Source organism: Chenopodium quinoa, unplaced genomic scaffold, assembly GCF_001683475.1.
Source record: "Chenopodium quinoa cultivar QQ74 unplaced genomic scaffold, ASM168347v1, whole genome shotgun sequence".
NCBI lineage: Eukaryota > Viridiplantae > Streptophyta > Magnoliopsida > Caryophyllales > Amaranthaceae > Chenopodium > Chenopodium quinoa.
This window is the reverse complement of record NW_018745003.1, coordinates 868,661-882,528: the sequence shown is the minus strand read 5'-3', so window position 1 is coordinate 882,528 and position 13,868 is coordinate 868,661. Positions and strand designations below refer to the sequence as shown.

The window sequence follows — 13,868 nt, the reverse complement described above, 5'->3', positions numbered from 1 at the left end:
GTGAACAATTTAGTTTATGCAAGCGTATTATAATATATCGCGGTTTTGATCTAGCACTTTGCTAGCTTATTGATTGTGAATAACTCAAAAGGCTATTGCTTAAGCTCAGTTCCTCTCAAGTACAGGAGGTTAACATATGATTCATATTAAGCAAGGATTAATTTTATCACTTTTATCAATTATATATATGCGCTTGACTTAAATAGTACATAGTTTAGTAATTGTCATCAAAGAAACTAAACAATTCACATTATGTATAACGTAATGTAGATAATTTCAAGTAAATAATAACATAGATACCTATCTACAAACAAAACTACAAAAAGTATTATTATATAAATATAAGTCATATGATATAGTATGTCTATATATCCTACATTACGCCCGGACACAAAACTAGTATTATGTTATAACCCCTTTTGATAATGTAAGAATGTTAAATACGATCATATAACCCCCTTTGATAATGTAAGAATGTTAAATACGATCATATAACCCCTTTTAATAATGAAAAATATTTACACATACGATATCATATCGCTTATTTATATTATGGTGTACTTTTTGTAGTTTTATTTGTAAATAGATATCTATGTTATTAGTTTACCAAACTAAAATTATTTTTTTCTGATTAGAACTTATTTTTACTGATTTTCTATTTTTTATTAAAACATATTATAAATGGATCTCATTTTAAATAACTTTTTGAAACGAATTTTATGATGGAACTAGTACTAAGTTATAAGATATTTATTAAAAGTTACAATTAATTTTGTATATATGAAATATTAGAAATATATCGATAATAAAACACTACAATATTTTTACCTTACAAAAATCCATCCAAAATTCGCTTACTTAGTATCTTATATGTCACAATAATACCTATTTTTCGCCTACGTGGCTCGACACTTGGCGAAAAATTGGAATGCCAAGTGTCGCTATCTCGTGACCTGGCTGCGAGACCGGCTTTATATATTAGTGATATGATAAGCCATATAATATAGTATGTCTAAATATCCTACATTATCATAACGAATTATTTGACCGTATTTAACATTCAAGTGTAAACGTTATCTTAAAATTTTATCAACCGGCACAAAATCGACACTTGGCATTCCAGTTTTTCGCCAAGTGTCGCGCCACGTAGGTGACAAATAGGTATTATTGTGACACATAGGATGCCGAGTAAGCGATTTTTGGATAGATTTTTTTAAGATTAAAATGTTGTATGGAGTTTTATTATCTATATAATTCTAATATTTCATATATAAAAAATTAATTATAACTTTTAATAAATATCTTATAACACATTACTATTTCCATCATAAAGTTCGTTTTAAAAAGTTCTTTAAAATGAGATCCATTTATAATATATTTTAATAAAAAATAGAAAATCAGTAAAAAAAAAAATAAGTTTTAATCAGAAAAATAATTTTAGTTTGGTAAAAATACTTTCAATTCATTAGAAATAATTTAAGTGCAATAAAAAAAACATCAAGTTAATAATAACATAGATATCTATTTACAAATAAAACTACAAAAAGTATACTATTATAAAAATAAGCGATATGATAGCGTATGTCTAAATATTTTACATTATCAAATGGGGTTATATGATCGTATTTAACATTAAGCTAAAAAAAATAGGACAATTTGAGCATTGCCTGGACACAAAACTAGTATGTATAGAATGAAGTGGGATCATTATGCGTCTATATAGAGAATGGAGAGGAGAGCATCGGCCCTATGTGTTTCCAAAAGATATTTAAAGAGGAGTACAATGGTAAATTAACCTCTGTAAAGATATTTTTTAGGGTTACATATTTTGTATACTACTAGGGTTACATATTTTGTATACTACTATGCATGTATTTAAAGTACTATTAGTGTATATATTAGTACAATAATATCTCATAATAGTATAAAATTTGATGTATGTTAATATATACAACTTTGCGATTTTTATTTGTTCACAATTATAGGGCCTATGCGCCAATACTTCTCCAACAGAGAGTACTTTACGTCTTTACCCCATTTGACTTTTAACAATCTCCAAGACACATTTTAAAAGATAAATATTTTCTTAATTGGAAAAATTGCATTAAATAATACCACCTTTCACCCGTCCGCTAAAAATAAGTCGACCTTTTGATTATCTCTAAATAATACCACCTTTGAGGGGTGTCCGCTTTAAATAAGTTGCAACTTGTTGGTAACCTGATTAATAGGTTATATGGACACGTGTCATCATTTTATTGGTCTGAAAATATAATTTTTTTTTAATGTTTTTAACTTTTTAAAAATTATTTTTTTTTTTTTTAAAAAAAAAAAAAAGCCACCCATCCCCCTCCCCCTCCCCCACGACCCAGCCACCTCCTCTCCCCTTCCCCCACACACAACTCCACTGGCGACGGTACGGCCGACGCCCAGCTCCACCACCACCACCGGTCGTACCACCCCTTTCCCCTTACCCCGACTTCACTTGCCCCTGTATTCGAGCCGTACCGGCAGCCCAACCACCACCATTGAAGCTGAAAAACTTTAAAAGCTTGTAGAGACAACAATGGAGGAAACTCCATTGAAGCTCACGTATAAGCTTGAGGACAAAATGAAAACATGCTCATTTCTTCACCAAAACGCATAAAATTGGTATCAAAACACTCACATTACAATATACAATAGTTTGGTACTAAGAATTATGCAAGTAACATCACCAAATGAAAACCCCCACTATGATTTTACTTAGGGTTCTTCACAAAAAAAATTGCCCATTTCCCCCCCACCGGAATCGGCCCCTCTCCCCTTCCCCCACCCTGAATCGACCCCCTTCCCCTTCCCACACCTAAAACAGCCACCCCTAACCCTTAAACACTAGCAGCTTCCTCGCAGCCTCATCTTCAAAATGACGGCATGACCCCAAACCTCACCCCAAAATTGAACCTAAAACCCCAAACCAAACCCCTAAACCAAACCACTTTCAATGGTGGAAAGGAAAGGATGGCGGCGAGGAAGCAAGTGGAGTGTGGATCGGTCAGCCAGCGGGGAAGGGGGGCTTGCTCCAACGGGGAAGAGATGGCTACAAGGGGTACCGAGGGTATTGGGGGCTGGTTGAGGTGGAGGTTGGGGGGAAGGAGGGAGGGGCTGATTTCTTTTTTTTTTTTTGTGTTTTTAATTGTTTTTAATTTTGTTTTTTGATTTAATTGTTAAAAAATCATAATTAAAGTTGTTATTAAGAGTTAATTACATTGTTAAATAAATTTATTAAAAAAAAAAAAATTAACCGGTTATTCAGGTTGTAGGTAAAATAACTTGTTTAAAGCGGAAACCCCCAAAGGTGGTATTATTTAGAGGTAATCAAAAGGTCGACTTGTTTTTAGCGGACAGGTGAAAGGTGGTATTATTTATGTAATTTTTCCTTTTTTAATTTGTACATTTTAAAAATTATAAATAAAATTGATTTTTTAGAATTAGATATTAAACCACTTTTTGCAAGATCTCAAATGAATATATTACTAGGTAGTACCCGTGCGATGCTCAGGATGTTAATTATGTATATCTATGTTAAAAATTATTGATATTATAAAAAAAAAATAAAAATAAAAAAAAATAAAAAAAACCACAAGAAGCAAAATACTACATATAATTTGAAATCATTAGTGTAAAAATTTTGATTGGATAAACTTGAATATCAAACTAACCAACCAAACGGCAGTAAAAAAAAACATAGAAGATGATTAAAAAATTTTAAAAAAAATAATAATGGAAGTAGGCGGGATTATAACTCTTTTGGAGGGAAACAAAAATATCGCTTCAGTATAATAATATAGATTTCTTATAAAAAAATTGTGAAAATATGTGATGGATCAATCTATGAAAAAAGTGATGATAACATACTAGTGATCCATCACTCTATGTTGTGATGATAATAGATTTGTATGATTGATGGGAAAACATAGATTGATCCATAATACTTCCTCCGCCCGCAATTATCTGCAACATTTACTAAAAATAGGTGCTCTCTATTATCTGCAACACTTTTTTTTTCCTCTTTTGGTAAATTTTTAGCAATAAAATGTCAACTTTACCCTTACTTAAAATTTGTAACTTTGTTTACAATTTGTTAATTACATTGACTAACCAACTATTCCACCACCTTACCCCAACCATCTTCGTCGCCCCTACCACCAGCCCAGACGACCCCAGAGCACCAGCTCCACCGCAATTCGTCGCGCATCTCCACCACCGCAATTTGTCGCGCATCTCCACCAGCACCACCTTACCCCAGCATCGTCGTGCATCTCCACCACCTTATCCCAGCACCACCGCAATTCGTCGCGCATCTCCACCACCTTACCCCAGCATCGTCGCGCATCTCCACCACCTTACCCCAACACCACCGCAATTCTCCATCACCTTACCCCAGCACCACCGCAATCCCGCGTCGCGCAATTCTTCAGATCTGAGTTTCGTGGTTGGTTTCGTGGGTTTGGTGATGGGTTTCGTGGGTTTTGGTGGTGGTTTCGGGGGGTTGCGTATGTGGGGTTGGGTGTTGGTGGTTCGTGGGGTGGCGTATGTGGGGTTGGGGATTGGTGTTGCGTGGGTGATTGTTGTTTGTTGGTGTTTCAAGGGGAAAAGGAGGGGCGACGATAAGGGGTTGGGAGGGGCGGCGCCGGCATAGAGAGGGGGGGTCTTGACGTCAGCGAGTGTGGGGGTGGGGACAGGGGGCAGGCGGGGTGGCTGGGCTAGGTTGGTGGTTTTTTTTTAAGTTATTTTTATTAATTGTGTGTTTTATTTTAATTAAGTTTAATTATCCCTTCTCTCTCCTCTTACTTTTCATTAATCTTGCTTAAGAAGTTTTGCCTAGGAGTCCGCAAAACTGTCCTTTGTTGCAGAAAACCTCGGGCGGAGGGAGTATATGTTGTGATGATAATAAATTGATCAATGACGATGAACAAACATACAAAGCTAGCAAAACAAAATGAAACACACATGCATGGTTTTGCATTTCTGCGGCTAGCCTAACCCGCTTAAATCTCTGACCTTTGTAGATTCAAATGTGGACTATTTAGGGGATGATCACAAATGGGGAATTCATGTTGTAATTACTCTCCTGTTTTCACTAGGAAAATGAGGCGATCTACTTAAAATTCATCAAGTATGACATGGTCAAGTCTGATTTGTCTTGTGCGATATGAATTTCGACCACATCTAAAAACATCAAGGCGGTTTTTGTTACGAGTAGATAGTTTTAATGTTTAATGTTTAATACTCCGTTTTAACTTAGTTTCCACATATACAAATTATTGATATTGATTTGGAATTATTAACATCCTGTTGTAAATAAAACATAGCCTGAATGGTTTAAAACATGGATGCTAAATTAAAACTCATTTTAAAAAAAAAAATTACAAGGATTCAAGGAGATGAACTTGGAAATATAATTAGAATTGGAAATATTTTTCGTAACCTAATCCATTTCTCATGTTTGTTAGGTAAAAATAGGAGTCGTAAATAACATCGAGTTGAAGTGTTGAACCTTAATGGTTAAGTCAATACTTCAACTCCCCAATCCTAGGATCACAATTCTCATTTCAGTACTCGAGCTTGAGCTGATGTCAGCGTCCTTTTGTCTAGAAAACTCACTTCCTACAAAAAGACTTTCCAAGGTGACCTCCAGCAAGGCCTCTTCCAAGTGATGGATCGAAATAAGACGGAGTTTGGTGAGTTGAAAGTACGTCAAAACCTCAATTGCACAGGCAAGCAAAATACAAGAACCCGGGGTGTCTACTATTCCTTCTGCCGTCCTTTGCCGCACCAACCTGAAGCCCCCGGGCTGCTCGTCCGTCAGGATGGCTCGACGTGGATCCCTGTTCTTATTCCTAGTTCCACCTTCTTGACATACTTTCCGGCAAGAGTTCTACCTTACTCTCTTGAACAAGCAAGTAAACTACCTTAATGCAAGCACTAAGTAAGTCAACTACATTATCGTGGGGGATGGCCCCACATAATATATATATACACACATTAACATGCATAACAATCAAGCCTTATTTTAATTAAAGGACTAACTAAACTAGTGTGACTCGTATCCCAAATTGACCTATATTTTTGGTCACACTAAGATTTACCATACTACATTTGGGTACATGAAATCAAAAATTACAAGAAAATCTTTTACACCCTAAATCCTCTAATTAACTTTGCTAAAAATAGCTAAAAACAACCATTAACCATCCATATTTTTGGCCACACACCACCACCTTAGCTTCATCCAGGTGAGAATTGCAACAAACAAAGGCAGCCCATAATTGAACACATTGCCAAAGAAAGTAAAAAATTCCTCAAAAACTAAGGGTATAAAGAAGTCATATTAAGACAATTAAAGGAAAAACCAAAAAAAAAAAAAAAAAAAAAAAAAAAAAAAAAAAAAAAATCAACTAGGGTAAATAATTTCTTCAAAGAGGGAAAATCAAACAAATGAAACATTTTTCTTTTGTTTTTCCCTTAATCTTAGTTTATATGTATTATTATCAAATGAAATAAAAAAAAATTAAAAAAATTGTTAATAATCATTTTATAGCTCATAATAATAAATAAACATGTCTACCTCTTGTACCTTGATCATCAAGTTCTTATGCATATTTTCTCTCCTCTTTGTGTGTACCTCAGCCCAATTATTTTTTGGATTTCCTCGTTTTGATGATCAACACCAAGGACAAACACACAATGGTAAACATAACGACGACAACAATGAGGAGAGACAACCACGACTTGGTGTTCCAGAACTTCACGATATATTTGGGCGCCTTATTCCAAGGTTTAAATTTGATATAGGAGGGGAAGCAGGAATTGGTGATGTACCTGACTTGCCCCTTCCTATAAGGGGTAGACAAGAACCAATTCATTTAAAAGATTTTCCTAAAGGAAAAAAACAAAAACCTAAGAAGAAAAAAAATAAGAGAGAGAATTTACCGGTACAACAACAACATGTACAACCAGAAGTAATTGGAGAGACAAATTACCTAGGAAAATGGGAAATAGTTTCTCAAAGTTCTGGAGTTTCAGCCATGCATATCCAGCTAATGCCTACCAATAAACTTGCCATGTTTGATGCCACTTCTTTGGGTAAATCAACAGTTGAATTGCCTCCTAATCGTTGTCGCCTTGTTCCTAACACAACAGATCAGTTTGATTGTTTTGCACACGCAGTTGAATATGATCCTGAAACCAACAAAATCAGAACACTCAAGGTAATTGTAGTTTTATTACCTTCTTGTATGCATGTCAGATCATGTGTCTCTATGACTCCTCCATGTCTTGGCATGAAATTTTTCGGCTTAAAACGCTGTTAGAAGACATGGCATAAGACGCACACAGATAACAACACACGTAAATTGGTAAAAATGGTAATTAACTTAATTGGTAAAGTCTTGAAATGTACATGTATATAAAACGGAATGAGAAACCAACCACATACTGCTCCGTAATTTTCAACCTTTTTTCCAGGTCTTAACTGATCCATGGTGCTCAAGTGGAGGGCTAGCACCTGATGGTACCCTAATTAGTACTGGTGGATGGAAAGATGGAGAGAGATCACTTCGATACTACGACTCCTGCGACACATGTGATTGGAAGGAATCCAACATTTTGTTGGCTGATATCAGGTGGTATGGAACCCAGACAATGCTAGCTGATGGACGGTATATAGTGCTTGGAGGACGTCGTGCCTTTAACTACGAGTTCCTTGCTCCAGAAGGCCAACCTAGCCCTGGAAGGATAGATCTTCCCTTCCTTAAAGAGACAACTGACCTACATGAGAACAACCTATACCCCTTTGTTCACCTCGCTCCAGATGGGAATCTCTTCATCTTAGCCAACTTTAAAGCCATCCTTCTTGATGTAAGAACCAACAAGATTGTCAGACAGTACCCTGACTTGCCTGGTGGAGCTCGAAACTACCCTGGCTCCGCTACCACTACCATCCTCCCAATAAACCTACAGAATGGCAACAAAGACATAGAGGTACTTGTTTGTGGTGGTGGACAACCATTAGCCTTTGGTAAGGCAGAGAAGGAGGGAATCTTCCTTCCAGCATTGGATACCTGCGGAAGGATTAAGGTCTTAGACCCTGCTGCCCAATGGGAAACCGAAACAATGCCTGCAGCTCGCGTTATGAGTGACATGTTGAACCTACCAAACGGCCAAATTATCATCCTTAATGGAGCCCAGAAGGGAGCTTCAGGTTGGCAGTTTGCTGATGAACCTATTTTAACCCCATTTCTCTACAGCCCAGACAAGCCAAATGGTCAGCGTTTCAGGTATTGGCACCCAGCCAGATCCCTCGTATGTCACTCATCATCCGCGGTCCTCCCAGATGGAAAAATTCTCGTTGCAGGAAGTAACACCAACCCAGGATACCTATTCAAGGATGTCAAATTCCCAACTGAACTTCGTGTTGAGAAGTTCGATCCTCCTTACCTTGACCAAGCCCTTGATGTTTTCAGGCCTAAAATGGTCCAGTTGCAAAACAAAGCCATAGGTTATGGACAAACTATTCAGATGACATGTAACATCTTTGCTCCCGCGCCAATCCTACAGAATGATGTAATGGTTACAATGTACAAGCCACCTTTTACCACCCATGGCTATTCCATGAACCAAAGGCTACTAAATTTGAAAATTTCTAGCTTCACCCTTCAACCACTCGGCAACTTTCAGTTACAGTTGGAAGCTCCTCCTAGTGGTGAGGTTGCACCTCCTGGTCATTACATTCTATTCATTAACTATCGCGGTGTTCCCAGTGCCGGTTCCTGGATTCAGCTGCAATAGTTTGCAGGGTTTATCAAAGTTACTTGTATTGATCTACTGTAGTTTCAAATTTTGGTATGTCTGCACTTTTTTTCTTTTTTTCTTTTTTTTTTTTTTTTTTTTTTTTATATATATAAATGTAATGTTTTATGTAATGTAGTTCTCAAACACAGCCATGGACTTTTTTATTACCTTTTTTGTTTTTTTTTTTTTTTGTAGAGCAGATGTTTAACATTAAAAAAATACTTAAATTCTTAAATACTGAAGGAATATCTAACAAAACAACAAAAATATTTTTAATAGCAACCACCTCTTGAGAAGTCTACTAAATTTAAATAGAGGAAAGCGCGTAAAATATTGATGATATCAGCAGCGTTAGGTTTTGTATACTACAAGATCAGAAAGAGGTGAGTTTTATGTAATTATATTTGTGCTGTCTAAGACTGTTGTGTATAATACACCTGTTGTATACATGATTTTTCCTATCAATGAAAAAAAAAAAATATTGTAGACATTTAAATCACCCGGCTAACCTTGTACTCAAGGAGTCATGGCCACTGAAGCTGAAAGAGCACGTCTGATAAAATCAGCCTGCTCGCTTAGGCAGATATCTTCCTCCCTGCTTTGGAAGAAGGTGACAGTAAACACCATAACCAAATCAATTTGAAGAAGGCGAATGTAAAAACCCTGACAAAAACTACCTGAAGAAGGCAAATGTAAAAACCATGACAAAACTACTTGAAGAATGCAAATGTAAAAACCATGAGGAAAGCACTTCGTGTGAACAAATCTCTCAAAGACCTAGCAAAAACAATCAGTCGCATGCAGGGAAAGAAGTTAACATCGCGCTATCATAAATAGAAGCGTGATACAGAAGAGAAAATGACTTGCAACAGATCAGATAAATACCCCCGCACTTCCAATAATCATATAAAAATATAGGCATCTCTTTTATATGTTCATTGCATTACATAATATTATATTAGTCTCTTTCATTTGGCCAACTGCATTAAGATTAAATAATAATAGAACTATAGAAGTATAGCATGAATAATTAAATGAACTATTTGACCAACTAACAGCTAAGAGAATCTAATTCTCTACAACGCCTGATGCACGTTTTTACCCCAAAGACCACAACTCCATGTCTTCACTTCATCCTAGCACATAAAATTTTAGTCCTCTGCACGTCTATTACCGCGTTCCAGCTCTGCAACAATGTTGTAGCCTTATACTTTTTCAGTTTTACATGAAATGTACGGAGATGATTTTCTACAATTGAATAAATTCAATGTTCAGGGGAATTTTTATTATTTGAAAGTTGAAACAATTATAATTAATAATTTGAATCATATTTTTGTAATTTCAAAAAATAGGATTTTTGTCAAAGGCTTATTAGATTAAACAAAAAAAACACACACAACAACATGGTGTAATATCCTGCCCATCAGAGATTTACTGTCATAACTTTTTTTTTTCCTTTCACTTGCTACATATATTGTCATCCAAATTCAATCTATAATAAATTAATAATATTCATTGGCTTTCATCAAGTAAAAATTGTAGCATGAGAAAATCAACATATAAGCTGAGACTAGGCATTTTAATGATAAAAGAACAATGCAAATGGCAGGTTAAATACTTGGTAAACCCATTGTAAATTTGATGTGGTACAACCGTTGTACTAGAAAATTATAGGGACGGATAGTATTATTACCGGTGTTTCAAATATCAGTGGATAAATATCAGATTTTCATACCACAACCTTCCATTGACGAACCAATATATGACAAGTTGTATAGGGAGTTAATATATTGCAAGCAACCTAAAAGAGTCCATAAGACCAACACAAGGCCAACAATGCTCAATAATAAGAAGATATAACCGATACAAATTCATTCAGATTACCATGACCCTTTAAGTTACACTAGATTAATACACTTTGGTGCGACTATACCCCTGCTTCCGAATTTTAGAGTTGCAAGTTTAAGTCCTCGATGATTTACCTTAACAAACCCCTTCCTCCCCGACAACCAGTCAACCACCCAAAAGTCACAACGGTTAAGGAGCAACGAGATACATGATAAGAAGAGCAATTGCAAAACTATCTAAAATGAACACAATACGGGAGTTCAGGTGTTCCATCCCAGTTATTTTTCTAAGCAATAGTCTTCACATGGATAGAGTTAAATTACTGAAACACAAGTGACTTGAGCTTTGAAGTTAATTAAAAGAGTAAAAGACTAGTCGTTAGGATTAATTGTCAAGAACAGTCAAATGAAATAGAGAGGCCAACAGAACTACAAAATATTAGAGACAATGAGACGCGGATCAGGACCATTTCAAAGAAAATTAAAAACTATATTTTGCATACATGGTATTCATTCAATAAGACGGCATTGCAAGAAGCTATATAAACTATGTCATACCAATGGAAGAAGCATCCCACAATAACAACTCTCAAGGCATAAAAAAAAATCAAAAAATTAAAAAAGAAAAAAGAGAGATGGGAAACCTGAAAGCAGTTCTCATAGCTTTCTTTGCCTCTGCAATTGCTCTTCAAGCATGCTCGGTTCGTGCCACATTATCAGACAGTACCAATTTCTACTGGGGTGAAACCCGTGGCAAATATACAGGTCCAGACAGTGTTGATCTAGTGTTGACAGAAGAAGGAGGTATGTATCTGCAGCAAATTCTGCTTTCATTAAGATATTGTTCTATGATATCTCATGCAGTATACGTATGATTAGTGAGCAAATCAGTTTAAGTCAATAAATTGTGTCGTTTAGGATTCATTCCATTCAATCACAAGATATGTGTAAGATAGCTTTTTGAAATCTACATATCAGAAATTTTATGGTGAAGAAAAGATAATATTAATAGACAACTTGACAAACTAATATTATTGTCCTAGTTTTAGAAGCTGATTAAACTGTAGCATAGTTGTCAGCCCCCGTTAAGGGCAACATGAATCTCTCTTCGTCACAATCTTAATACTGCATGAAAATAAAAGGCTAAAGGCCTGAATGTTGAAACCGCCTGACACAAAAAAAAAAAAAAAATGTCTGCTTCTTTATCAGGAACTGGAATAAGGTCAAATGTCAGTTACATGTATGGATCTATTACCTTGGGAATCATGCTGCCTTCTGGCAATTCAGCTGGGACTGTCACCACCTTCTATGTAAGTATCCTCCAATTCAAATTTGTCGTAGCATTGTATCCAAGACATACTGCTTACATTTGTGTTCCTGCAGCTGTCTTCTGCTAATAAGGCACATGATGAGATAGACTTCGAGTTCCTTGGAAACACTACAGGGGAGCCTTTCACAATTCACACAAATATTTTCACCCAAGGAAAAGGTAGTCGTGAAGAACAATTCAAGCCCTGGTTCAACCCTTCTGATGGTTATCACTTCTACACCATTTTCTGGAACACCTACGAAGTTGTGTAAGTTAAAAATCTTGAAATTTTTAATGAAAAACACTTACTCTTCTCCCTCCCCACCCTTCTCTAATTTATGCCAGGTTGTTTGTATTAGTTATTTACAAAGATGTTACTATGGTTGCATTTATGTGCAGATTCACCAATATTTTTGCGGAACAACCAGAAACCAATGCCTTTCCATATTAGTTTAACATTATGGCTTCTACTTTTAAACCAATTAACAGCTTTTCTGTTTTTACCAAACATATTATCTTGTTTAAGTAAAATAAAAAATCTTAAAGTCAATCACCAAACTAAGGTCTTAGTCAAACAGAAACACAAAGAAGAAAATCCCCCCAAAAAATCTAGATATAGATTATATCTTGGGAATTAAATTTTTCTCCTTTGCATTTATCAGGTGGATGGTAGATGGTGTACCAATTCGAGTCTTCAAAAACTTTCATGACTCCGAAATCAACTTCCCAGATGCACAACCCATGAATACATATTCCAGCTTTTGGAATGCTGATGATTGGGCAACCCAAAAAGGAGCTGTCAAAACTGACTGGAGCCTCGCACCATTTACAGCAAGCCTAGAAAACTACAACGTAGATGGTTGCTACTGCTGGAATACCGAAACCTGTGTGGAAACATGTAGCAATGCAGATGATTCTGCTAACTGGTGGACCCAAGAGAGTTACACTCAGCTCAGTGACAGTCAGAAAGAACAGATGACCAAGATCAGAAACGAGAACATGATCTATGCCTACTGCACTGATTACAGTAGATTCAATGCAGAATTCCCTAGACCAAAGGAATGTGACCTTCAACAGTATTAAAATGACGATCATTAATGAACCTCTCAACAAAGCAAGGCGTCTGCAGCAGAATTGACGCTATGAACCTTACACGATTCTTTTTTTAATTTTGTTCCATGTTTTCATCCTTAATGTTTCATTTCAGTAATATTATTCAATTATGAATTCTTGGTTATACAACATACATACATACATACATTACCTACAAATAATGGTTTCTTGGTTTGCTATTTCATTCTATTGTTTTGTATCAAATACATTATGGTGTTTTTTACCTTCTCCGAAAATTAACTACATATGTCAATCAAATAACTACAAAATCGTCAATTCAACCCAATTGTATCTGCCTCTAGTACAAGGCGCACCCAACCCCCTAGTAAACAACAACAATACTTGTTTTGAAAGATTATAGGTACTCATTTCAAACACCTTAGCTCATTTGCAAAATGAAAATGAGCAGTTAAGACCAAACAATTGCTAGCCTGGAAATGAAGAACAATAGAAAACTAGTAATACTCATTTGGGGAAAAAAAATATGCTAAGCCAAATGAGCATTAAGGGGTTGTTTGTTTCAACTAATATTATCTTATTTTGTCTTATTTTTTAGTTTAGATGAGTTTTGATGATTGATAAATTCAGGAAAAATTAATATGTGCGGCCTATGTTGTGCTCAGTTGCTCACACAGTCACGCTTGGGTGTAACTTTAGCTTCCTTACTCATAGTTAAAAATTACGAGAATGTAATAACATAATTATTCTAAAGGGTGGCTCCTTAGTCCTTAGCTCCTTACTACTTGTAGGATTTGAGTAACTTA

General features: G+C 35.7%; 2 protein-coding genes and 1 long non-coding RNA gene across 3 annotated transcripts; 2 read left to right on the top strand and 1 right to left on the bottom strand.

Moving 5' to 3' along the window:
* The first annotated feature begins 6,532 nt into the window (after positions 1-6,532).
* LOC110707736 (aldehyde oxidase GLOX1-like) lies at positions 6,533-9,347 on the top strand. The gene is made up of 2 exons (XM_021885776.1): positions 6,533-7,253; positions 7,510-9,347. The coding sequence occupies exons 1-2, from the start codon at positions 6,603-6,605 to the stop codon at positions 8,830-8,832; spliced, it is 1,974 nt and encodes a 657-aa protein (XP_021741468.1). The 5' UTR covers positions 6,533-6,602; the 3' UTR covers positions 8,833-9,347.
* On the bottom strand, positions 7,088-7,562 carry LOC110707737. Its single transcript, XR_002508586.1, has 3 exons — positions 7,474-7,562; positions 7,273-7,348; positions 7,088-7,173 (listed from the first exon to the last, which is right to left on the bottom strand). It is a non-coding gene; the product is annotated as an uncharacterized LOC110707737 (long non-coding RNA).
* A 1,616-nt stretch (positions 9,348-10,963) lies between the features above and the next one.
* Positions 10,964-13,504, top strand: LOC110707734 (probable xyloglucan endotransglucosylase/hydrolase protein 26). Its single transcript, XM_021885775.1, has 4 exons — positions 10,964-11,486; positions 11,892-11,992; positions 12,066-12,259; positions 12,654-13,504. Exons 1-4 carry the CDS (start codon positions 11,243-11,245, stop codon positions 13,072-13,074), a joined length of 960 nt encoding a protein of 319 aa, XP_021741467.1. The 5' UTR covers positions 10,964-11,242; the 3' UTR covers positions 13,075-13,504.
* The last annotated feature ends 364 nt before the right edge of the window (positions 13,505-13,868 follow it).